Source organism: Erithacus rubecula (assembly GCF_903797595.1).
Source record: "Erithacus rubecula genome assembly, chromosome: 2".
Classification (NCBI taxonomy): domain Eukaryota; kingdom Metazoa; phylum Chordata; class Aves; order Passeriformes; family Muscicapidae; genus Erithacus; species Erithacus rubecula.
In genome coordinates this window covers 64,686,749-64,713,804 of record NC_136685.1, presented here as the reverse complement: position 1 = coordinate 64,713,804, position 27,056 = coordinate 64,686,749, and the positions used below count along the sequence as shown (strand labels likewise).

General features: G+C 40.3%; 2 protein-coding genes across 2 annotated transcripts; both read right to left on the bottom strand.

The window, feature by feature from the left end:
- Positions 1–7,494: 7,494 nt before the first annotated feature.
- MAP1LC3C (microtubule associated protein 1 light chain 3 gamma) lies at positions 7,495–9,514 on the bottom strand. Its single transcript, XM_079326504.1, has 4 exons — positions 9,393–9,514; positions 9,248–9,303; positions 9,022–9,128; positions 7,495–8,032 (listed from the first exon to the last, which is right to left on the bottom strand). The coding sequence occupies exons 1-4, from the start codon at positions 9,448–9,450 to the stop codon at positions 7,822–7,824; spliced, it is 432 nt and encodes a 143-aa protein (XP_079182630.1). The 5' UTR covers positions 9,451–9,514; the 3' UTR covers positions 7,495–7,821.
- An 11,586-nt stretch (positions 9,515–21,100) lies between these two features.
- LOC306798727 (uncharacterized protein) lies at positions 21,101–26,872 on the bottom strand (the record flags this gene model as incomplete). Its single annotated transcript, XM_079298927.1, has 3 exons — positions 21,101–22,782; positions 23,387–24,567; positions 26,740–26,872. The coding sequence occupies 3 exons, from the start codon at positions 26,870–26,872 to the stop codon at positions 22,579–22,581; spliced, it is 1,518 nt and encodes a 505-aa protein (XP_079155053.1). The 3' UTR covers positions 21,101–22,578.
- Positions 26,873–27,056: the final 184 nt, after the last annotated feature.

The window sequence follows — 27,056 nt, the reverse complement described above, 5'->3', positions numbered from 1 at the left end:
TCATTCCATGGGCTCTTTTAAGAAGAAATGCCACCAGCCACTTGTTTTCCACCCCATATTTATACAGCTGATTATTCTTGTTCTAATGCAGGGTTTTACATTTATCCCCCTTGAATAGTACCCAGGAAGTGAAGAGAGCCCTCTTTATTCTTCCTGTAAGATCTTTGCCAACATTTTTGTGTTTCTTATTGCAAAACCCACAAGATACACAGGACTAGCTATTCTATGGATTTTTTTTTTTTTTTTTTTTGCCTTTGGATTTGTATCTTTATTTGTGTAGAAGGCATAGTGAGTAAGGGTGTTAGATAAGCACAATCTCTATTAGCAAATACTTTGTATGTGGACAAGGAGACAAGAGAAGAAACTCCTCAATTTGTGGGGTAAACTCCATAAATTCTGATTTATTTAACCAGAGATTAAATGCAGATGTGAGGCAAACAGCATTCAGAAGAAAAAGGCAGGAGCTGACATTGGTTAAAGCTTTGTAAAATTGCAAGACATCAAGCAGATTATTGGAATTTCAGTCAGCAGAAAGACCTCCAGCATGTATAGATTTCCTTTGTGTTCCCTCGCAGTACAATTGTGACTTCTTGTGCAAAGTAATCAAGAAATTAGATGTAAAGAAAACATCTCTTCTCTGTATTTTATAGAAATAGGTCTTTATACAGTGTTTAGCTCACACTTAATAAGCAAAAATGAATAACTTTTCAGAACACTCTTGAGAATATGACAGAAATAAGAAAATATGTATAAATAGAAGAATCATTAAATGTGAGTCTAAGTACTGTTTTTATGACACAAATACTTTTACTGGTAAATGTAAGTATTTGGGTTTAGCAGCTGATTAAATTTAGCATGTTTGCTTCAAAATACAAAAAGCACCAAGATTTGTTTTGACCTCACTTCTACAGTTTTGGAATCACTGTTCAACTACTCTTTATTTAAATTTAGTAAAACAAACACTGGGACAAAATGGGAAGGACACTTGTGTTTTGAGCACTGAAATCGGTCTGAGTGTTGAATTTTGGCCTGCTCTAGATGCTGGTGTTTTGTTAATCTTTGATTCATTTCCTCTAGTGACCCAGAAGCAGACTAAGAACAACTTTGAAGTGCCTATTTTTTATTGTTTGCAAAATATACCGTTGCTCAAAAAAATGGCAGTTATTGATTAAGGTTGTGTAGCAGACTTCAGTGTGGCATTGAATTTGATAATCACAGAAATATAAGAGAGAGTACTCGTGCACCTAGTCACAGGGTTAGAAAATACAAGTGTAGAGAAAAATTCTGTCCTCTCCAAAGTATTATATTTTCAAATTTCCTGATACTCTCCCTGCAATCTGGACTCCTTATAGCATCAACCTCACAAAAACTGAGGGTTTGTTAACAGATTTCCAGAAGTTTAGGCCCTACATCAGTCTGAGAAGATACGCACACACAGCCCTGAAGGATTCAGTTTGTAGTATGACTTTTTGAAATTCAGTTTGACTATAGCATCCTCCCAAGAGTTTGCCAGCACTAACCTACTGAGCTTCACATCCATAAACAGGTGATGTACTCTCGCTCTTCTGTTTGTGAACATACTGAAGGCAACCTTCACTTAGTGCTTTCTTACTTCAGTAAAATCATGAAACATAGTCCAACCAAAAGTGTGTGGATCTCATTTATATGTAACCAAAACACATCCACAAAACACAAAAATTCCTATGCTGAGAATTAGCAGGAAGTTCCACCTGATTTTAAAATGAGATGTCTAAAATGGAACAACCCCTCTTTTGGCTTTTCAGTGTTACCTGAATGCCTCTTGGCATACATATTGCAAATTTTTATGGCAGTTACACAGTGTAACTTAATAGTCAACAAGCTTTTTTTTTATTCATCTTTTTCCCCATATAAATTGAGATTTGGATTTTCCCTCTTGACAAACTAGCTTAAGTAAAAATAATTTGATGAGGACAAAATAAATTAGTTTGAATCAGGAAACAAGATACTTGGCAAAACCATATTTTGAAGAAAAAACTCTCCATAAACTTAAACATTAAATATTTTATGTCTGCTAGAGTGCTTGACCTTTCCTTCTCTCCACCACCTGTGGGTAAGTGCTTCCTCCCATGAATTGTAACATGGTAGTTTTAGCTCTGCAGCCTTTATGGCTCCAGACACTAATTTCAGTGCCTGCCCGGGCTTCTACTGGAATTGCTTCATTTATTTTATTGGGTTTTGCCTAAATTTTCCACTTGTAAAACTGCAGCCTCTCACAGACCCTGCAGTTCCATAGTTTGTTTGAAAGACAAGGTAAGCTGGGGGTTTATTTTGGGAGCTGGGTCCCTTAGCCACACACCTCTGCTGTTAATCTGGGCTTTACCTATCAAGGCTCTAGCTTCTGGCAGCAGAGGTTGATTTGCTGTGCTGGGTCCATGGAGACAGGAGCTGCTGGATGTGTACAGTGTGGAGTTTGTGGCTGATCCTCTTCAGGGAGAAAAAGGAATCATAGGAGGGTCTTCCCAATTCTTTATCCATAGAGTTATAAGGATGCTGCTCCATGAAGCACATGACAATAATCTTGCTCAACACTTGCCTAGTGGATCAGCTGCCTTGGATGTCAGAAACAAGGGAAACCTTCCTTTAAGGAAGGGTATTTATGCAAGAAATCCTGACATGGACTAGCCTGCAAACCCATATAATCTTCAAGGTCTACCTGCACCAGCAGCAGTTCTACCCCCCAGTTTCTTGTGACAGTCCTCCTCTGCACCAAACCCCTCCTGAAAGTTGTCACCTCTCCCAGCCTGGGCTGCATGGCATCCTGCCTCTGTGCCAAAATCATCTGGATGAGTTGGGGCATGAAATTAAGCTGCTACATTAACCTACCTTCTTGTACCTCTAACAAAAATGGATCCCACTGGTTAGCAAGGCTAACCTACACAGCTGTTCTTCAGCTGATTCAAGAAATTTTGTTTCAACAAAATTCACTGGGAGGGGGGTTTACCCAAATAGCAGCAATGTCCACAGCCATCTCATTTAAACTGCTGCTCCAGACCTGACAGAGGCTTAGAAAGCTGAGTGACTGAGGCACAGCCAAATTTTGTGGATTCAACATAGGCTGAATTACAATAGCAGAACACCTATGAATTATCATACAAGTCTATTACATGGCAACTAAGGTCATATTATTTATAATTTTCAGCAATATTGAAACCTGTACCCAGGTTGTGCAAACACAGAAGGCCTGGTCCCTTTCCAAAAAAAGAATGTCAGCGTGTAAGGAGATGGCTGAAAAAGATGGATTTTAAAACCAAATCCAGCTGCCTCCTAGGAAAATGCAGTTTCTCCTGAGGCCTCTCTTGACAATTTTGACAGGTTTATAGCAGAACCAATATAATTTCAAATAGCAATATTATCTTCATAACCCCTGCAATGCTTGGGTTACCCTGACAGTCTAGACAGCACAGATGTGTCTGCACTAAGCTGGTGATTCTGCCCTCACCTGCAGCACAGCAGCTGTTTTTTCTATTGATGGCTCTTTTATTTTGTAGGTGACTAATCCATCAAGCTGCTGGAAAATGAGTTTATCTTCCTTAGCCAGTCAGCATTCAAATATGCAGCTCACATCTCTATCTGATTTTTCATTTTTGAGCACAGACGCAGCATTTTTGGGGAGAAGGGTCAGACAGAGACCATACTCTTATTCATCACTTGACATGAAGTTTTTAAGTTCTCAGAGTAAGGGCCAAGTTGTCTTGTGAAGTAGTGCCAGCACCAAGAATAGAATTGCTTTATTTGCCATGTCTGCCTTTCAGCACCATTCTGTGTGGTTTTTTCCATTGACAGAGTTCGTGTTTTGTTCAGGAAAAGATTATATCCACCCTCCATCTGTGAGCATATTTTTTTTTCTCCTAAGTTCTCTTTGTAAGCTAATGGGTGCAGTAGGTGCCTTAGTGAGATCCCACTGAGGCTCAGGCTTTCCAGGCAGTCAGGCAGGCTTGTGAAGAGTGCGTGGCTGCAGCTGCTGTGGGTGGGAGCACTGATATGCATGCTCAACCCCCTGGCTCACTCCTTCCCCTTTCCTCACCCACTGGTTAGCTGACCTAAAGATTTCCCTGGAAATCCATCTGTCAGGCTGTAAAGCCTTGGCTCTCTTTTTGAGAATGAGAAATACATTTTAGTTCTACTAGGCATGTCTTGGTCAACAGCATCAAGGACCATGCAATCAATGGCATTTCTGACATAAAACAGGCTTGAGCTGAAGGTCTGATTAAGATCCAGACTATGCTGCTATACATGGAAAGTAAAGCCAGGGTCTTGAAATATTTGCAAAAATAAACACCATCAGCCAAGCCCACCCTGCAACAAATCACAGGCAGCCTCATAAAGGCCCTTTACAGTCCCTGACAGACATGATGTAAGTGCTGAGTGGCCCAAGCAGCCCCTCCTCAGTCCCTGCCTGCCTGCTCTGGAAGCTGCATGTGTACCCAGGCAGGCACACTCCCTCCTGCAGGAAAGAGGACAGTGCTGCTTGGGCCACTCACTCAGGAGTCACAAGAGAGGCACCATATGAAATATGGGAGGCTCAGACTTTCTGGGGAGAAGCTTTAAGGGCATTACTAATTTCATTAAAGTTATATTCATGTCCCTCTAAGATCAGACTTATTTATTACAGGACCTAACTACCCTTACATGTTATGGACTGTATAGTAACAAGTAGTAGCTAACTTAAACTCCTATAAACCAATCTAAAATCATCAGGAGAGAGAATTGTTTAGAGTTAACATGACAAAGTACCTAAGGAGAGCTAAAGAAACTAAGCATGCATTTATAGGCAGAAGTCTGGTTTTGGTTCTTTTTTTTTCTTCTCTCTCTTATGGTTGATGAAAAACTGTTAAAAAGGGGGGTATTTTAAGATCCAGGAGATTTGTCTTGAAATATTTCTGGAACAGTTGTTCTTGAGGGAAGTATATATGCCTTTACAAGTTTTGTATATAGGCACTGTAACATATGAAATCAGGTTTCTCAACCACCCTCAGGGATCCCTTGGAGGTTTTCCATAGAAACCCTTTCACTCTCCCCCCTTCCACCTCATAGTGCATAAGTTAAAACACTGGTTTTCAAAAAAAATATTTCTGTCCTGCTTACGTGGGTTTTTTTCTCCCTATAAATTCTCTAGAGGCTTTCTTGAAAAGAGAATATAGCAGGGCAATTTGATGCTGAAGGTTATAGTCTGTCCTATTATCTCATTTAACCTTTCTAATTTACTGTATCTTACCTAAATAAAGCAACTTATTTGCAGCAGAGGTTACCATCTGTCACTTAGTGTGTGTAAAATACTAAAGAATTTTTATCCTGAAACTACCACCGTCTGAAAATAGTTAGCATGGGAAAACAATAAAAAAGTCCATCTAAGTTCACAAGTGTTACTGCCTTGAACAAGAAGATTAGTGTTTCCATCCCTTTATTTATTCTACCAAAACGTCATTTTAAAATCCAAACAGCTTGGAAAGCTCCTAATGTTGCTTATGTGTGCTAAAGCCCAGCTGAGGTTATCATGTTCGCTTCTTTTCTAATCCTTGTTCTTTGCACTTCAAGGGAGAATAGGTTAAATTTAAATCTCCTAATCACACCAAGGCAATTCCACAAGCAGGACAACAGAATTATTTGGGCATGTAACTCCTAGTTTATTATTTTAAGACTTTGTGAAAACTGTCTTTGATAGGTATCTTATCCTATCTTCTTCAACATCTGATAGAAGGGCAAGTCTATTACTATTACCCAATGATGCTTTCCCACTTAACAGGATTTCTTTCTAGGTCCATCAGGCCAGTTTAAGCAAGTTTATAATGACACTCTTTACCTGCAACTGACCTTCTCCTTGTGCAACTTTTTTGGCTGGATCTGTGACTCAGCCTGTAGACACTATAGACTAATGTTAATAAATGCTGGAGGGATCAACACTTACACCCTCACCCACTACATTACAAACCAAAGAAAGTTGGCTATCAGACAAAATTGCTCCAGCTGACAAACTGCAGTGCTTTTCCCTTCATGTACCAAGTATCACACAAGACAGGAAGACAGAGGAGCCATTGAAACAAAATATTAGCCCAACGCTAGACTGGCAAGAGAGCTTGAACACAAAAAGTCTCCCCTTGCTCGTCCCACCCCAAGGTTCTCACAGCTGTTCAGCATTTCTGTGTGGTGCTCCTGCCAAGCAGGTGTCTCTGCTTCCCTGAAGGGCTGGTGACAAATGACTATTTGAGTTCGATTTGTGCTGTGGAAACTGTTTCCATTACAAGCATAAGTGAAATAGATCCAAGCAACTGATTCTGGGATCCCAAAGCCCACGTTTTTATAGCCTATACCAACATAGCTTATCCTTTCCAAAGGTCAGTTCAATGATTTCTTTGTTCCTCAGCTCATGAATTTGGCAAACATCACCTCCACTACAGCAGGTATTCCTCTAAATCGCCTGGTTTAGAGGCTCAAACCCAGCTCTGCTCAGAACTTCAAGAGATTATTAATGCAAGAGAATCACTGCAAAAAGCTTACACACACATTCCTTCCTTATGCATAACTTAAATACTGTCAATGCTTATTTCTTTGCAGCCTAGTAATTCCTACATTAATCATCCTGCAGTTTAGTACTGAAGAATTGCATCATACTGTAACAATTTGGCCATTCCTAAACTGAGACTGCCAGAGGTTGACTGCAAACTGTGACAGATTTTTAAATTACCTGGTGTTTTTAGTTGATCGTGCATGATCAGAGCATTTCCAGGTTTCCAATACATTCCTCACACGCAGAGAAGACAGCCTGAGCTGTACTTCAGACTAAGGCTCATGTCAAGTGTTCCTTTAATACACTTTTACAGGAACCAAGCCTGTATATTGAGATGGATCAACATTTTACTACATGGTATTTTTGATATTTTCAACATTGTCCAGAAACACTGGAACACCTCTTAATCACAATGTACATTGGACTTAGCTCTACAGCTGAGAGAAGGCTCACTGAAGTCCTTCAGGGTACCTGGCAAGCAGGTGCCTGTGGGGGATGGATGTGACAGTATCTAGAGTGACCACGCTAGCAAAATTCAGCAGCAAGAAAATAATTCTTGAAACTTGATTACACTTCAAGTCCTGCTATCTGCATTTCAGTTATGCTGACTAGCAATCAGTTTGTTTATTTAAACAAACAGTTATCTATACTACAGTGTTTTCTGTAACAGCTGACAGTCTATTCAGTGTTGAACAACACTGCCCTGGCTACTACTTAATCTCACATTCACCACTTAATTCTCACATAAGATACCTACCTTAATGAACCTTTCATAATTATAGTTTTATTCATGGGTGACACAAACTCTGATACTCCATTCAAAAATTCAGAGTAGCTGTGCAAACAGTGTTTCATCCAAAATTATCGTATCAAAATTATCATATCTTCTCCTAGACAAATTTTTACAGTTTTTTTTTTTCCCAAATTAAAAAGAACATTCAACTCAATACTTAAAAGGTTCTTTATTTTACTCTTAGACTTAGGCTTTCAGGAAATCTTAAAAATCAGTTACACAGCAAAGACTGATATTGCAAAACAGTGGAGGTGCAGTTCAAAAGGAAAAAAAACCTAACCCATAGTGTCTTCAAATATAAAAATATATATCCAAGTTATTACCTAGGGAAAGTGTACCACCATTTCTGTCTTAAGCTGGTCCTGCCAGCTTTTGGGTCATAGCTCCCACCAGAGAGCTCAAGAGCTCACACTGGAAGGACCATTTCCAAGGTTCATGTCAGGCATGATTCAGAGCAAACTATGCAGCTATGAACCCAATCTTAAGTTTTCTGAAAGCATTCCATAGTTTTTCCTTGGGCAGTGGGTAATAAGCATCCAAACATCTCCTGGGAAGCATAGGTCATGTACACAAAGCCATCCTCATCTTTGTAGTCCCTGTACACTTCTGCCATTGTCAAGGACATACTGGCTAGGCTTTTGTTGTTCACCAGCAGGTAGAAAGCTTGTGTAGCTGTCAGAGCCATCCTGCTTCTAAATGAAAAAGAGAAAAGAAAAAGAGGATTAAGCATTAGCAAGTTGAATATGGTTTCAACTTCAGTCTGTGACATACATTAAGCAGAGCAGTTGCATGAAGAAGGTACAATAAATGCTGTGTAATGTTATTACATGCTTTAATGTCTCCATCAGCAGGAAGTTAACTGGAAGCTCAAAGGCCTGTGCTCTGAGGAAAAGCTTACATGGCTACACCAAAGGTGCTACTGAGAATGGACTTGGAGTTCCCAGTTACCACGGAAAAGTGTGAACAGAAACCAAAAGCTTCTGTAGTGCAGATTTTGTAAAGGATTCCAGCTCCAGTCTGTTACACTTACTATAAAGCCTACCTTCAAAAAACAAGTCCTTTACAAAGACATTACATACACGGGTTACAATCTAAGTTGTCCAAGAGCCAAAAGCATCTTTTCCAGAAGTTATAATCTAGACAGAACGTTTTCTATACTTAAATAAGCGTGCTGAAAAACATATTTTATTCATATTTTTTCTTCATATTTTGGCAGAAATTACCCCTAAATATTTCGGGACACTTCTTTGCTGCAATGTTTCATAAAGAACAATTTAGCAGCACATTTCATTCAAGAGCTGCTTTGAACTTAAGTTCAACTAGGTGCAGTAAGAGAACAAGGCAGTGACAGTCATAAGCAGAACAAGATCACAGGGCCCCAGTAACCAGTCTGTGAGGCAGGAAGAGAGCAGAACAAGTCTTGTATAGCCTTTTCTCACTACAGTTAGGGAGGAGGGGACCGTGAATCAAAAAAACCCCACATTTTTCCCCCAAGTGCACCTGTGAAAACTTCTGTTGATTGTCTTTGAACACTTGCAAGAAGCCATTACATGACCAACACTTTTAACCTCCTAGTCACCAAAGGCAGCAAGGTGTCCCCATCAGCACACTAGGAAATACCTTCCTGGGGAAGAGCAGCCACCCCAGCTGCAGCTCCAACCCAGCAGTGTCCACTACCCACCTGATGATGGTTATGAACTGTGCCATGGTCAGCTCCTCGGGAACCAGAAACTTGGTTTTGTCCAAGAGAGGAAGGTATTTCTCTTTCTGGTATCTCTCAACAATTACCTGTTTTAATTAGAGTCACACTTAGCAAACTCTAAAATATCCAGGTCCCTTTCCCTCCCCTCACACGCTTCTTCCCTTAAACAGCGGCAACAGCCTCGGATAACAAAGCAGAGATTTACCGGGATTTTTGTAGGGAACTTGGCTCGGATCCCTGCTACCTCTTCCCGCCGGGTGGCTGCGGAGCAGTGGAGAGAAGAGAAGCGTTAGGTGTGCGCGCAGCCCCTCCGTGCCCCCCGCAGCCCCTGCGCGCCCCGGCGCCCCTACCGAGACTCTTCCGCAGCTTGAAGGGCCGGTCCGGCTGCGCCCCGGGCGCCGCCCGCATCCTCCCGCCTCGGGGCTGCCGCTGCGCTCGGACCGGGACCTGACCGGGACCGGGACCGGAGCGCCCGGACAAGGACCAGGAGCGCACCGGGGCCGCGGGCAGCTGCCGAGCCCGCCCCCGCCCCGGCGCTGTGCCCGGCCGCTGCCGCGATGGGAGGCACCGCCCGGAGAGCTGCTCTGCCTGCGAGGATTTGGCCAGCGCTTCGAGGGTGCAGCTCGAGGCTGGACTGCCCCCTATCCACATGGCCAGCCTTCTTCGTACCGACAAACCGCTTTCAGACTATTTCTTTGATTTTAAAAGAAAACGAGACTACCTACCCCACGTACACAAAAAACCCCAAAAACCAAAACAACCCACCTCCACATAAAAATCCAACCGCCCCGCCACCCGTTATTTTTCATCTCCTCAGGCTACCGATTGTTTAATTCTTGAATGACTTGAGAACTGAATTTAAACTCGGGTTTTGTCTCTGATGCACAGCTGTGACTTTAAGAGGTTTCAAACAGACTCCGAGTCCATCTCTGTGGTAAATATGATCAGACAGGTTCCTTGCCTTTTGGATTCCTGGTTCACCTGCTTTTACTTCAGCTGTCAAGATGGCTTTGAAAACTAACACGGCTCAGTAAGGAATACAGTTGACTCCAGTCTGATGGTTGTGTTTATTAATCATCTCAGTGAGGGTCTGGAACCGATCCTCATTACTTGTTTGCTTTACTTATCCCTTTAAAATATAGGAATTTTCATTTTACTTGACCTATCATTCTGATCAAGATATAGTTGATGTGGCACTTAGGGACATAGTTTAGTGGATATTACCATGCTAATTAATGGAGGGACTGGAGGATCTTGCAGGTCTTTTCCAATTTAAATTCTATTATTTTACCATGCTAAGGGCAACTCGAAGTTGCAAATTTTTATGAGTTATGGTTTATAAGCTATGGATTTGCCTGCTTTGTCAAGGCAAAGTCAATGACTGTCAGTCAAGCTCGTTTTGAAAAGGAGCATCTTTAACAAGGTGTGTGTATACCATATATGATTGTGTCAGGTTTTTCAACCAGCCTTTCCAGAACAGAGTTTCTAGTGGCTGCAGTTCTTAAAGCTACTGAGCTGTCCTTTTCTCTTGATCTGGAAGTGATGAGCATTAGCACAGCACAAGCTCCCCCACATGGCAGCACAAATATTATTGTGCAGAGTAGACACTTGGATTTGAGTGACTCATCAGCAAGAGCTCTGAACCTTGAGAAAGGCCTTGAGCCTACGCTGGAATGGTTTGGGTACAGCTCATCCCTACGATTTGATTTTTGCATCTGGGCAGGTAAGCCCATGGGCTGGCTTAAGTAGCTGGGTCTAGCTGAAGGTCTTTTGAGCAGAGGTGAGGAAGCCTGAGTGAAGGAGGATGTGTGCCACAGAATTGACATAGTGCCATAACTCAGTATGGTAAGTTGTATTTAAGGAAGAGGGGAATAATTTGAAGGGTAAAGAAACAGCATGGACAGCACACAAACAAAGCCTGTAGGAGACAGGATGATGTGAAAGATTTGTGATCAACTTTGTGTAAAGAGGAGGGAACCTGCTACATCAGTGCTCTGCTTCCTGTGTCACCTCTCACTGCAGATTAAATATGAAAGTGTGACTACACCAGCCCTGCTTGCAGGGAGAGGTGAGAGGGGAGAGATTTCTTTTCATGTTCATAAACTCCTATGGCAGCATCTAGAGAGAAAAGTGAATACCTAATAAGAAGGTGAGCCAAAGAAGATGAATTCCCAGCAAGCCTGGTGATCAGTTATGGCTCTAATGTCTGTGAGAGCTAAGAATGAGCAAAAACCTAGCTTTAGTTAACATATGCTAACTAATAATGTAAATGTACCATATTTTCTAGAGGTAGACAGAATGAGATGCCTAATGCGTCTGCATAGCACCTACTCTTGCTTCTGCAGTGAAATATCCAGTTTCAGACCTAGCTGTGGAATCTGTTCCTTCTTACTTCCTTTCCCTTGGAAGTTTTTTTTACATGCACATAATTAATTGATAGACCAATTTTGTGTAGAGAATGGAGTACTCAGAGGATCCTATTGATACAGAAATTGAAGGACCAAAGGGAATTATTATACTTTTTCTACCTCCTTGAATGTCCAAAGCCAACACTTATCCTGTAAGTCCCCAAACATTAAAGTACGAACTCAGAGTCCCATATCTTATCTAGCCCAGTTTCATTGCCACGTTCACAGCCTCTTTCAAAGCCCAAGGTCTGCAGCTGTGTAGCTGAATTCTCATGTATCCCTTGTCTCCGTATTGAAGTGATATTCTCTGCAAGTACTCTCAAACTCTCCAATGTGTCCCAGGGACTCAACAACATAGCCAAAAGCAGTCATCTCCTTTTTCCAAGTGCTGTGAGACTTGCACTGCTTTCGGCTGGATCTGTGAGCTACTATGGAAGTGAGGGTCAAGTTAACTGTAGATGAACAATTTAAATATGAATGATACAGTGCTAGAGGGGTTGAGATTTATTTATTTAAGCAACCTAACTGAATAGCATGAAACCCAACTAAAACTGCAGCATGATGTTCTAGGGAAAATATGTGACTTGGCAAAATGAGGGCTTGTTTGTCGCCCTGCAAAAGCCTGTGAAGTTCTACAGTATTGCACATAGTTATCTTATATACATGTTTTCATGAGGGCTGTCTGTAAGTGAAAATAGTCAGGAGGTTTTGAAGAGCCCTCAAGCAGTCAGGCTCAGCCAGCCAATTTAATGGGGTTTAAAAGAGTCATCCTAAATATTTGCACGCTTCCTGAACACAGGTAGTTGCAGTTAGGGAATCCTTTGCTTCCTTCTTCCCTTATGCAACTCTGAATCTGTCTGTGCCTCCTCCTGTGACACAGAAGCAAGCCCACTCTTGTGAATAAGCCTGAAGGAATTGTGTACCAGTAACTAAATTTCTGAATTCATATGTCCTTATACCAAAAAGCTAGCTGGAGATTTATTATGTTTAAGGGGTTGCTTAGTACTCTATTTCTGATTTTGGTCCAAACTTACCCACTAATAAAACTCAGATTATAAACTTATTTCTAAATGCTGAGATAAGTTCAAAGGTTAGCAGTGGTATTTCTCAGTTGATTGGCCAGGGTTTATATGTACATTTGTGTCTTTGTCTCTTGATTTTTTAATGCTTATATTGAACTTAGACCATAATTCTGATTCTTTTTTTTTTTTTTTTTTTTTTTTTTTGTGTAGCCACAAGGATTAGAAAATAGTTATGTTACTTTTAAACCAGAGATTACATGAATGTTTTGTACCAGAGCTTGAGATTTTGATTTTAAAATGTCTCTTCTGCAAAAGAAACTTCAGTTAGACTCAATAAATGTCACCTCTCTTTCTTACATTTACCTATATTCCTGGTGTTCAGCTCATTGTGACAGAAAAGTTTCTTTATGCTAGTATTTGGATTCTCAAGTTCTCTATCTTTCACTTAAATTTTTTAAATCACTCTCAATATTAATTAGATAGATTTTCAACCATACTGAAAGATCTGAGCTATAGAGGAGTATCCTCAGAAGTCTTTAAGGTCTTTCACATTGTAAGTGCTCCTGGTTTAGCATTTTAAATTTTACAAAAATTTGAGACCTAAATTCTCAGTATTTTTCAATAAGGGCTGCTCAGACTGCTGATTCTGACTAGATATAAAGCCAGAAATAAATCAGTGACTCTTTTTGAGAAAAAGTTGGTGTGAGCTGGCAACCTCTTTGTCTAGGTGCCTACAAGTACCTCTTTGATTTTCTGTTTCCTGCTGTACCAGTGGTTCACTGGCTTTTTGTCCTACAGGGGCTGAACCCAAGGTCTAGACAAATGTTGAAAAGGGAAAAACATTTTTGGATCTTCCTTTCCTATCATCTGCTCTCGTTGCCATTACTAAGATGTAATGTATTATGTTTTATGTCTACAGATAAAACAGAATTGATGTTGTTGTTCCTAGGCAATTTCCTTGATCAACTCTTTGAGAAACTAAAGCAGTGCTCTTCTTGTGGACTGGAATCATGGGACAAAACTTCTTGCTTATCTTATTGTGTCTGCTTGGTAGAACATTTGCACTCTGGTTTGCTGGTTTTAGTAATGCTCCTACTATGAGTACAGGTCTTGGTGCTGGTGCCTTGGTAAGAAGCAACAGCATCACTTGCTCTGCAAATATGGATATAAAAGTTACTCTTTGTCCAAATATGATCATAATATTATTTGAAGTGGTTTTCCTTCCCCATAGGGCTTAAAGTTTTTCAACCAGCATAGTTCAGTTCTTTTCAGATAGGATGTCTTTGGCTTTATGTACAGACTTTCCCTGGCCTCTCTGTTGAGGCTCCCAAGAATGTGTCAGACAATGCCAAAAGTGTCCGTTGGGTTTTGGTTTGTAGATACTGGAAACTGGTTGCTATTTTAACCTTCAGAAATGGTGTTGTAACTGACAGACAGTAGAGGATTTTAAAAATAGCTTCAACATGTCCCTGTGAAGCTGGGAGCTTTATTGTTTGACCCTTCTGACAGAAAGGTCAAGAGAGTCAAGCTCGCAGGGTTGAAAGCCTCATCAGGAGAGCAGTGCCAGAGTTTCCAAGAGTGACTGGGACTCCTTAGATATCTCTTTTCTCAGATGGATGTTTAAGAGGCCTGATCCCTACTGGGAAATTGTTCTATCCTTAAAGAAAATCAGGACTCTTAAGGTGCCCCCATTTAGGTACTCAGAAACTGTGTGTCTCAGGACTTGAAGACCCTTTTAAATTATTTAATCAGAAATGTCTAAGGCTTAGAAGGTCTAAATCCAAACACTGTAGAAAAAAAAGTCTAAGTATAAAGGAAAGATTAGATTCCTTCTCTACAGTGTCAAGACTGTTACTTGGTTTCAGAAATCTTTTTTTAGGGAATTTTCTAAGTTGTTAGGAAAAATGCCAAGATTAATGTATGTAAAAAGAGGGATGTTGCTCAGCTATTTTCTAAGAGGGACCCCCAGATAACTATTCTTGGTGGCTCTACAGAGTTCTGTGATCTTAAGTCCTGGGAGGCTGGCCAAGCCCCTGAGCCATATCACGTACTTGGCTGCATAACAAATGCATTGCAGAGCTCAGCTCTTACTCGTGTGCTATGAACGAGGCTCTGGAGAAATGCAAACAATTTATTGGATATAAAAATGCTGACAAGTGCTATGGACTGATATGGGATTATCGCAAATCATAGCCCAAACCTGTACATTAGCTGATACTCAAAACTCTCTACTTCAGGAATCTAACTGGGGACGATGAGGTCCAGAGCCTTGTTTTCTTAGGTGCTGTGTATGGCCAGTGGAGAGAGGGAGAGGGAAACTCTTGCATTTGGAAAGCAGGTGACTTTCACTACCTGTATGCTTTCAGGTCTCTGTCCTCTTTCCCACAGCATCTTGAGAAGCAATGCAATGCCAGATTCACACTGCAGCTGACAAGAGCCGAGGTCAGTAATAGATCTGCAGTTGTTACTGCTGGTGACTCTGGCCATAGAGTGGCTGCCTGCACCAGAGAACAGCCTTTGCCCTGACACCTCAGGGTTTGTAAGGGAGACTCTCAGAACAATAAGAATCCTGCATGGGAAATACTGCTGAAGAGGAATTTTCCCCATGTTTTAAATTAAAGATTAGGTAAGGCAGATCTGAGATAGGATGTAAGTCTCACCCATAAAAAGATTTAAAAAAAATAGATGTGGTAGCTGGTAATTGTGGAATACTGAATGGTTCTTGTTGGTAACCTCAGGAAGCCCATACATAAGGATCAAATGACTCAGTGTCATCTGGGTCATTCAATGCTAGGTTTCTGATATGGATCCTTCATAATGTCAGTATCTCATACCAGTTTGTCTGTGACAAAGACCTTTAGAGCAAATGCATGGGATAGTGTCACTTTAGTTTCTACTGCACCCAAGTAGCATAATTTTTAATAGAGGACAAGCACCAAGTGTAAATTTTCCTCTAGTTTTAAAGAGGATCTCTCAAACACAAGGCTGAAACACACTCAGGAAAAGGTCCAGAGGGAGCCACGGGAGTTGCCCACAAGCAGTTGTGAACAAGTGTTAGGTCCATGGACCCTTCTGACAAGTGTAAATCTTCTGCTCATATGCACACTTGGCTGTTTGCACCAGCATGATGGACATCTTAGGCTGCTACCAAAGTCTCTTGAGCTCAGCAGTCAGAGGTGTTCATGTCTGAAACTATCTCTGCTTCCAGACTGGGGACTTTTGTTCAAACCAAACAACTCAAAGAAGGCTGTGATCAGACTGCATAAGGACACATTAAACTTTTAAATAGAAAAAGCAAGTGTTTCCCTTGTTACTCTGTTTCAGTACATTCTTAAATATTTCATCAGGTGCTTTTCTGAGTTTATAGTATTCTCTACTTCAAGCTTTTCCTTTTTCCATTAGTTCTTCATATACTGGCTTTCTTACATCTATGTGATCAGTGTCTTGCTACACTGAATTATGTTAAATATTATCCTGAAATATAAATACTGAAGTGTGTTTCCATGTATCACAAAGAGCATATAGGGAAACCAAGCCAAGCTGAGGCATGCATTTGCATCACTTTTTACCGTGGAAAATCAAACCAAATTACTCAGATTGACTCTTGTCCCCATCCCTTATGTAGCACTGACTCCACGCAACTGTTAAGTGCAAAATCTGAAAATAACTGTTCCATTAACATAAGAACACCTCTTACCCTTGAAATTTCTGTATCTCCTGTGACCTGAGTAAATTCTGCTCTTGTATTTTCTTTATTGTAAGATGAGAAGCTCTAATCACATCAGACATTGCAGAGTTTTTGTGTGCATACTTGTATACATAAATATGTATTTTTATATGTAATTCTAAGCACATACTTATACACACAGATTTTATATGTATATGTGTGTGTGTATGTTTGTATGTATGCTATTTCTTATTTTCCACTGAAGATATGAAGTCAGATACGCACAGTGGATTAAGTAAGTTGCTATGGAAATAAATTATACTAAATGATTAAACAGCCCAGCTGTCTGTGGTCAAATGCAGCATCTCACCAAACACTTCTCCAAAATAAAAATTCTTCCAAGGAGTGATTTATAATTTAGACCTGTAAAAAGGTTTCCTGGAGAGCATTTGTTTCTCATGTGTAATGTGGTTTTAAATCTACTTTGTGATCCAACTTTCTGGAGTTGTCTCTGAAATGGGCTTGGTGACAGATGGTGACAAACTGCCTAAAGATGAGTAGATATTTTTGCCTCTCCAAGATACATCTCCAGAGTGGTGAGTTAGTGTCTAGTATGATTATGTGGCAAAGAAGAGGAAGTGGAGTGAGAGAGCTGCTAATCAAGAATTACTTGAGCTGGACTCACAGAGGAAAAGCTAGGCAGCCAACTGCCCAGACTGACTCCTCTTACTCCATGAAGACTTAAATCTCTTTTTAGGAGAGGTTTTGCTCAAGCAGAACATCTTTTGCAGTTTGTTTTTACCTAAACAGGATCCGTGCCCTGCGCACATGACGTCCCGCTAGCCAGGACACCGATACATGAAACTGCTGTCCCTCTCTCAGACCAGCACAACCTCCAATGCACTTTGGTACCTGGTGAAGATATTCTTACCATTAAACTCCACTGACCTGGCCATCTTGCCACTTTTGTATGGCTCTGTTTTTTTTAGTTTCCCATAACTGCAAGTACAGGAAACTAACCTGGGCCGGTTCCAGCCCACTGTGAGCTGGCCACAGCATTCTGGCACCAGGCAGTGATCATTATAAAATGATATTTTTGTCTACCAGTGAAAAATTACCACAAGAAGGGTTTGCCTTTTGTGAGGACTGAAATCTGAGACTCTGAACTAACTTCCTAGCTGTGTCATAGCCATCCTGGTGCCTTTGGAGCCTCTTTCACTTCTGATGGGACTTTCAGCTATCTACAAAAAAAGAAGTGTCCAATTTCTCATTTGTACTTAGTGCAGTGATTAGCACAGTATTACTTTGTCCTCATTTGGACTATGCTTAGTATCTTGAAATCCAAAGAGAAAGAAGTGGATATTATGATTTACTATGCTCAGAACTGGGGATATCCTATGAATATTCTCTCTAGAAGAATGATTTTGAGAAGTTAATTTCTCCATTAAAAGCTACAATTGCATGTTATGACTTGTGCATGTACTTTTACATTATGGACTTGGTAATTTTTGTCTGATTGCTTTGAATAAAGAAGAAATTCAAGGAGACTGAAATCTATTCGGACACCTAGTAATTATGCAAGAGAAATATTCATCCAGGAAAAGGTTTACCATGTGTTATTTTTCATGTTTCTGAGAACTGTGTACATTGCACAAACCAGTGAGTCTCCTGGCTGACCCACAGTTACTTCAGTGCAGATGCCAGGTTGGTGTCTCTCTTCTTTCTCTGCTTCGGGTGTCTTGCTGGTGGCAGCAGTGACCTTTATGCAGCATCACTGACATCTCAGTCCAGGGGCCTTCCAGTTTGTGGCTGTGGCCAGGATCAGTGGCCACCTGTAGCCAGCGCTGCCTTCAAACCATGCCTTCACTACCAACCAAAGTTGAGAGCACACTATGGGGCTAAATGGATCTTTGGTCTCACCTAAGCTTTTTTGTCCTAGCATTACTAAAATGTCTAAGGGAGCATATGAGAACATGCAGTTATACTTGTCCACCCTCTGCCTTTTGATGTGCAATAATTTCCTCACCCAGGGATAGCAGTTAATATCCTCACACATCTTTCTGTGACCCTGTCCAATAGCCTTTTTAATTCACACTGGTATAAACTTAAGTATTTGCAAAAGACTGCTAGCAGTGATTCCTAAGACATGTGGCTTGAGGAACCATCTCCATTTGTTTATTCTGAACCTTCTGGTTGTTAGTTTAATCCAATGATCCTTCATCCTGGTACTTAAGAAAAGGACAATCATCCCCTGTTCACCTAGTCTGACATACTACTTATCTTTATAAATGTTCCTGCAGTGGAAAAACAAAACACTGATTTTTCTTCTCATAAATAATAGTTGAAACCAAATATTTTTTATCTTGGATGTCAAATTAAGCAACAAGAAGTAGCCTGCCTTTATGCAGTTTGCCCTGCTATTTTGCAGCTTCCAGATAAGACTGTTGATTTAGATACAAGTTGTTGTCCCTGTTTCTAAATTTGAGTGTCCGAGTTATAAGATTTTTGCATACTGTTTGATTGGCCTTTCAGGGTTATTTAAAAAAATAAAATGGGAGGTTTCAGTTTCCACAATCAGTGCTGACTCAGGCATATGAAAAGCAAGTCAGCAGAGGGGGAAGGTGGAGTTTTCCATATAAGATGTGTTCTCACTTTAACCACACTGACAGACTGTAATGAAAACTCAAAAAACTTCAGTCAGCCTCTGGCTCTGTGCAAACCTATAGGGGACATTTGTGTTTGCCTGATAGGCAGAAAACCATTTAGAGCCTGGGAGTTTATTCCCTATGGTCACTGAACTTCCAGAAAGATACGAACAAAATATGAGTGTGTTCCAGAATGACTTGGGCTTCAAGCATGCAATGAGTAATATTTTTTTCTACCAGATGGCAGTAGAAAGTAGGATTGTAAGAGGTCTGCCTGTATTAAGGTCTTTAAGTGACACAAAACATTTTTTTGCACAATACAGCATATCAGATGCAAGTTCAAAGATGTATGTGCTGCAGCCCAAGGTTTGGGAATGGTTTATTTAGGAAAATTGCCTAGCAGGGTAGCTGTCCCTTTTTGGAGTGTACTGGAAAATCTAAAAGTACTAGAAGTATCATATTGTAATATTTCTGAATACCTCTGTCAAGATTACAAATACCTTAAATTTTGCCTAGCTTCACAGCCAGAAATCTGCTAGACCTCATTCTCCTATCAATGAGTAATATTCTTACCCCAGAGCTGGACCGCTAATTAAACAAAAAAATCCCTTATATCTCAAAAATAGTATAGCTGAATAACCACCTGTTACAGAATGATATATGTTGATAATGGTTTTAACTGATGGGAGGAGGTATTTGTATTTTCTTCTTGTTAATGTCAGCTGAGTGCTAAAGACCCCTCTTGTGCTGGGTGCAAAACATACCCTGTACAAAAGGAGCATCTTGCCATGGTTTCCACCCTGAGCAGGGGAAAATTTCTTGTGTTACTAAGGAGCAAAAGAAACAGTAAGATGTCTTTGGGCACTGTCTCATATGGGCCAGTGGTTTTGGAGTGCAGCTAGCTGAAGCTCAGCCACTCTCAAAATATCACACTTGAAGAGAGGCCACAAAAATATTCCTGACACTCAAGTAAATTGCGGGAATTTCCATAAATTGAAACTTCAATTCCCATTGTTCTTAGTGCCATCACCACTGCACAAAAGGTTATTTACCCACTGCCTTTCTCTTCTGCGTTATGGAAACTGGTGCCTTACACAGAGCTTCCAGATGAAAAGAGTAGATTTAAAGTTTCCTCATGGAACAATTTTTTTTTAAATAGAGTCCATGTTTTAGAGTCTAAAATTTCTTGTACTTGGTGAACTTTTGCTGAATGTCCAGAGTCTTGCAGTAACCACACAGCCATCCCCTGGGAGACTGGCCAAGGGGTCAGGGAGTCTGGGAAGCCCCAGTCTTCAGTGATGCTGATACCTGGCTTTGCTGTTGGTATTAGGGGGAGTTTAGCTGAGCCATTCCAGTGTCTGAGCAGCTTCCTGCTGACTGGAGAACTGGGAAGAATAAAAAAAATTTCATCTAATTCAGACTGAAACTAATTTCTGAAAAAATTAAGTTTCCTGTTAGCAGGAAACCCCCTTTCCTGACTGTCCTCCGTTCTAACTTGGATGATTTTATCCTCTCATCTAAACTTGCTTGTGCTTCTTGACTTGTGGAGTTTCTGTACACAAAGGAAATGTACAAAAATAGTGCATTATGATGATTGATCTAATGAGAAGCACAGAAGGGAATCACCTACATTTAAAGTCCTAATGTGTTTCCTAACCCTGTTTCTCTCTAAATAACCGGGTAAATCAGACTAGGTTTTAACAGATGGTGTTGCATATAGTTCCAGAAACAAATAATCTGACACTGTAGTTGGAAGGAAATTACTCTGCCAAAATCTAGATATGTTTCTAAATCAACAAATCTATAGTTATAAATCCATAAAATATGTAGGCCAGAAGCAAAGGTTAGGTTAGAAGCTACAATGGTTGTTAAGTTCAACAACTTCATCATCATGTGATTGAAAATTAAGGACTCTATCCCTGTGGATGTAATCTACTTACCACTCCTCTCTTGCTTCAACCTCTTTGCTCTTTGAATTCTTTATGTATTGAATAATAGATGCATTATGTATTTAATGATAGCCTTACCAACTATTCTTCCATTAAGTTCCGTGTTGGAATATGATGCTTTTTTCCTGGATATTCCAGTTCCTTTGATAATAGCTATTATTATTGAGACTATTCTTGTAAATCTTGTATTGCATATGAAACAAAACATTTTGTACAAGTGTTCCCTTTAGCCAAGGTCACTTGGATTTGAAAGGTCCTCCACCAAGACTCAACAAACATAGGTTAATCCCACTGTCACAACTTCTACATGAGCTCAATTTTCATGAAAGAAACCAGAGCAAGATAGAAATGAGAGCAACAACTTAAAGAACATGCAACATCTTTTTATTACTTGAATGACTCTCCATGCAAAGAACTCAGTCTGTGTGAAATGACAGGATGTAACAAAATTAATGTATTCTGCAAATGAAAAGGCAGCAGGAAATATTGAAAAGCAGTCACAATAATAGTTGAGATTAATGAGAACTACTAATAACACTGGTGTAACTGAAACTTCTCAATAGCAGTCCAGCAGGTGGAAGCATTTATATAAAACAGCCAAACAATAAATATTTTGCTGGGTATTTGACCTTACTTCTGGATTTCTGGAATACATGTTGAGAAATTAAAACATGTATAGATGGAGAAACACAAAAAAAAATTGTTTATCCTAAGAGTCTACCTTGGCATATTTAGTGGGAAGGAAATTTTAGGAGAAATTACAGTCAATACTAATTTTCTTACTTTCATTTCAGCACTAGCACAAAAGAAAAAAAAATATCCCAAATCTAGGAGTTGTACCTGTGTTTTTTAATATATTCTATGGATAGTTTTCCTCTATCTGACCTCAAAATATTTCATAAGAAGATATAGTACATTTTCATGAATGCTGAGGGTACACCAATCATGCTTCCATTCAGAGACAAGAAAACCAGACCATTCTCAAAGATCTTGGGAAGGCTGGGTGATGATGGCTTAAAATCCAGTTGACAGAAAAGGAAGCTTAGTGCTGAATATAAGATAGTAAACAGATCAAGGAGAAATGCTGATTTATTATTGATCACTAATTTGTTTGCAGAGTAACAACTTGAACATTGAAATGATACAGCATTCTGGAAAAAAATCTGCTGAAAAAATTTTAAGAGCTTTGTTGTAGAAAAATACAAAATGGACATAAGAGGGGAATCTGAACTGAAAGTTTAAAAATGTCAGGGATTAGAGAAAGCAAACACGTATTCCCAGAGGCTCTGATGATAACAGGCAAAACTGCCAAATAATACTCTAAGCAAAGCCGTGGGGCAAGACTTTCTCAAAAGCAGGTCAGTGGCTATAAACATGTGGCTTGTGCTTCCAGCACCTTCACTTGAAATGAACAGCAATGTTCAAAGAGCCCAGCATGGGTATGAAGAGTTTCCCATTTCTGCCTATGAGACATGTTGGCATAGATAGACTACAAACCATTGCTACAAGTATAAGGTCAGCAGGCACCTTTTCTACTTTCAGTTGCAGTTGTATGCATGCCAAAGAGAAGGCAGAAAATCAGAAAATCCTTCAGCAGTGGCTGGCATTCTATCTGCAGTTTTTGGAGAAAGTACTGGGGGACTGGGGGAAAGTATCAGATCCTGACATTTTTGAAGTAGCTGTGGTGAGGTTCTCCAACTAAAAATGTCTTATGTTATGGGGTTAAATGCTCAAAAATTTTGACAATTATACTAATGTTGTGTAATAAATACTTCGAGGTGAAGTATACTCCATATTGGTGTACAGAGAGGTAAGTATGTGTACCACTTCCCTCAGTTTTCTGTCCTAATGGTTACATTTCTTTTTATGTGAAGAAGGTTTAGCAGTCCATTTCCTAAGCTCAGAGGCACTTAGCCTGTGGAGAACAACTCTTACACCTTTAACAAGACCAAACTTCTTTCTTATTTCCTTGTCTTTATCCCGACGTGCTTCTTCATCATTTCTTTTTTGCAAGTCTTCTTTGGATGGAGATGCAGTCTGGCAGAGGAACTGAAATGGGAATGAGTAGAACTTGACTATCAGGAAGTGAGTGTTGGGTAGTCATTTTCTTCCCACCCCAGTTTATTCTCACAGCTTTTTTTTACAGTCTCACATACCTTGGGGATGTGGCTTGGCAAGAAGAATTTAATTCAAGAGGGATCTTGCAGACCAACCCTTCTCTATTCTTCCATTATTACTTTAAAAAATTATCATGATGGCACCCATCACCTGTTTTCAAAAACCCAACCTTCTCCCTTGGAAAATATCTTGCTATTATAATAAATTTTCCCCTACTGTTCTCTAAATAACAATGGATTGTAGTGCTTTTGTCCTGTTCAAATACTAGAAAAATATTGGTATATGTCAAGACATTTTTTTTCCCTCAGCTTTATGTAATTATTTTTATTTTAAACAGTAAAATCTTATAGGCCTGCAAGCCATAATTTGATTTCCTCTACAGTGATTATATCTGCTGCATTTCTGTTTAGCTTCCCCACAAAAACTGAAAAAAAACAGGTCACTCACAGCCTGTTATCAATATTCTGAATAATGCACTTTGCATTCAGCTGTGTCTAAGAGGAGAGCAATTTGGTATTCATACACAGACACTCACCTGATCATCATGGTTTACCACCTGCTGCCTTTCCCCAGCAAGAGGGGAGCAGTTCTCGGGCTGAGAGATTGTAGTCATCGTGTGTGAAGAGAAGCATGTTTCATTTGATGTTTTCTCTAGGAGTGTGGGAGTAGCACAGGTTGTAAGACATTTTATGTTTGGTTTCACAGCATCCTCTCCCAACAACAGTGGATGTGAAACTTGGAATGTTAGTTTACGGACAGAACGACACGTGATGAGCCAAACGATGGTCTTCATAAACAACATATGGTGGCCAGATAGTTTCATTTCTGCTGCCAGATCTTCATGCTTCATTACATATAGAAGGTAGACTTGACCATTATAGATCATTAGAGCATTTCCCTTAAAGAGAGGAATTTCCCATTGCTCTCCAATAGGGCTAATAGATGAAAGTGCTAACATATTCTTATAATCCTTATTTTTGATATTGGTGAGTGACTTTAAAATTTCTGAAACATAGCTGTTAGATGACTTTACAATAAGAGGATAGAATCTTGCTGTCTTTCCATCTGGCTCTTCCTGTGCAAGCTTTTTCACTGAAGTTATTTGGGAAGTTTTCTCATCTTCAATTGCATCAGGACTAGAACAGTGTCTTGTTAAGTCTGGTCTGCTTAGCATTAAAGACTTTGAAAAATTGTGCCAGAAGGATCTGGAACTCTCTTGCATCTTTATTACTGGCCATATGTAAATTACAGATTGTGTTTCCATAGCTTCCCTTTCTTCAGAGACCTTTCTCTCTGCAGCCAACAATAGTTGCTGTAGTTTAGATGGGAAAAAAGATAGTGGTATTGACGTGACTTTGGCTTGATGTGGTATCTCTAGATCAGGTTTTAAAATCTGTGTCTGAGGTTCCTCAGTAACTTCAAGAGCACCAGAGATTTCAGAAGCAATTACTTTTTCTTCTTGATTAGCATGGCTTAGTGAGAAACCTCTTTGCAGAGAGTGCTTTGCAGCTAAGTTTTCATTACTCGGAGCCTTAAAATCAGTCGAGAACTTTCCTCTGCCAGCAGAGGTCATGGCACTATTTTCTGAAATGTTGAAATCTTCCTCACTGCTCATTTGCTGATCCTCTCCCACCTGAGCAGATGTAGCTCCTAAACTCCTGTGGTTTGACTCAAAGAGCTTTGGTGAAGGGGCAATTGTACACGCTGCAAAGGCTTCTGCAGGAAAGAGAAAGCAAAAGCAGTTTCAACAGGTCTCATCTATTTTCACCTCTTTCCTGAAGGGTTTCACTTCTGCAGCCTGACATGCTTACAATAAAAATGGACAGAAATTAAAATGTGATTGCATATTTGTAAATGCATTGGGAGATTTTTCTTTGTTACCCCAAAGAAAATCAATAAACAGAAACGTATTTGTCATTTAAGTATTAACTACAGCTCATCTAGCCAGTAGAATTTTTCTGCAATAGTAATTTGCTGTGATATACTTCCAATCTTGACAAGTTGGCAGTGAGTTTCTGCTTGCTTTTGTAGGAATTTAGTCAATACTGCAAGCTGCTGGTAGACAGGATGCATTTTGTTTAGATGTAGCACTCCCTCATGTTGGAAGAAGATACAATCTTCTCAGATGTAACACCATTGAAATCAATGCACATTTTTAATAAAAATGTTCTTAACCAAAGACCTTTACAATCAGTTTGCTTGCAGAATGCTTTGACTTCATCAGTCAACTCCAGCCTACACTACCCTCTGCTGTAGCAAAATCAGACCCAGCAGCTTTGTCATGGCTTTTAACGAAGATGTAAAAAAATAAAAATAAACAAGTTATGATGTTTATCTGATACATATTAAAATCTTCCAAGCACCATTGAAATTTTTAAATACTAAACAATCATAAGAAAGAGTTGAATGTACAGGAGAAGGAAACAGGAAATTTAAATTTGTATCCTGAGAGATATTAACAAATTAACTTTGAATTAACTGCTGCTCCTCCAGTGGTTATATTCTCCTAGGAATAGCCTACTCAGCACTACAGACTTGATTTTGTAGAAAGGAAACATACACCCTCACATTATTTGCACGTCAATCACACAACTCTAAGGTGTTTTTAGCCTTCCTAAACATTAAAAAAACAGTGAGTTTCACCTCCGTAACTGAAGAGGTTCTACTACTTAACTTGCAAAAAGAAATTTAATAAAAGCAAGGTCAGCAAGCCTCTGTTTAGGATCATGAAAATTAAACTTTCTGAGTCCTTTTCTCTAGCAAAAATGAATCAACTGAAAAAAAAAAAATGACATTTCATCCTCATGTAGGCCATATCTCCTGCATTTATGGTGCATATATCGAGATGTTATCACCCAGTTCTAGGACTCTAATCAAGAATAATTAGAAATAATTCTATTATTTGTCTGCAAGTTATTTGAATAATTAATTGTCCATATTGGAGGAGTGAGGCCTTCTGTAGAAGCAGACTCTAAATCAATTTTTTTCCTTTGCTTTATCTGATAAGTGGGTGTTTTTTTGTTCTGCTTTTTCACTCTGGTGTTAGGGGTTTTTACTACACCCAGTGCTGCAATGTGATAAAGCTAGGGTCAGCCTTCTGACCTAGAAAGTCTCTTAGCATCTTAAAAAAACAAAAGGCTTGGAAACCTAGACACATAGTAATTAAACTAAAATTAATTGTTTAAATTTAAGGAAATTAAAAGGAAAATTAATTAAAGGAAAAATTAAAGGAAATTAAAATAAAATTGAAGTAAAAAATTAAAGGAATTTTTTTAAATTTAAAGAAAAAATAAAGAAAAAATGTTTATATTTTTGAGCTATAGAAATCCTGGTTAATTGTGAAGCCAGCTGAAAAAGAGGCAAATCTCACTGCAGAAGAGAAAGTGTCTGATTCTCAGAGCTCATGGCTCAACTCTGATTGGTGCAGTGGTGGGGCTTGTCTAGTGTAGTCTCCAACTCTGATGATTAATGTACTGTATCTTACAGTGCGCATCCTAATGTACAGTAGTGACCTTGGTTGTGTTACTTCATCAGTCCTCAAGTTCCCTTATTTTTGATAAAAATGTGCCGCACACGTTCAAGGCCTCCTTCTAGCCCAGTCCCTGCCTCTGATGGTGGCCAAAAGTGAAGGCCCAACAATACCCTGAGCAGAGGCCACGGACATGGTGGCAATTTCCTGGATGCCCCAGGCTGCGAGAGGCGCAGGGCCTCTCCACGGGCGTGCCACTGGCAGCAGGCCCTGCTGTGTAACGCCCCCTTCTCCCACCAGCTTCACCCACAGCGGCGCCCTGGGGCCCTGCACAGCCAGAACAGCCCCCGGGCTCGGGGAGAAGGGCAGGTGTCAGCAGTGCAGCCAGGGGAATGGGGCGAGGAATGAGCTTTAGTTACCGCTACAGCCAGAGCAAGGCAGCGGCTGGACGCGCAGCCTCCAACTGCAGCAGCAACTGCTCCGGCAACTGCCAAAACCGCAGCCAGCCTCCCAGCGCTGCCAAAACCGCAGCTGGCCTCCCAGCGCTGCCATGGCTGTGCCGGCAGCACACTAACAGCTGCTCCCTGGCACAGCTGCCCTCACTGCCCCGTCACTGCCCGCAGCCCCGGCCGTGCCCCATGGCCGCACTGCGCCCAGCCCGGCCCAGGCAGGACAGGGCCTGGCACGGACCATTCACTGCCAGTGAATGATGATCCTGCCGAGTCCCTTCCAACAC

What these genes read in the sequence shown, in the direction of transcription:
- MAP1LC3C (XM_079326504.1), bottom strand. Translation starts at nt 9,450, where the DNA reads ATGCGGGCGGCGCCCGGGGCGCAGCCGGACCGGCCCTTCAAGCTGCGG. An exon ending in AGTTCCCTACAAAAATCCCG is followed by an intron (nt 9,129 to 9,247) that starts GTAAATCTCTGC and finishes TAATTAAAACAG; the next exon opens with GTAATTGTTGAGAGATACCA. An exon ending in CAGTTCATAACCATCATCAG is followed by an intron (nt 8,033 to 9,021) that starts GTGGGTAGTGGA and finishes TTTTTCATTTAG; the next exon opens with AAGCAGGATGGCTCTGACAG.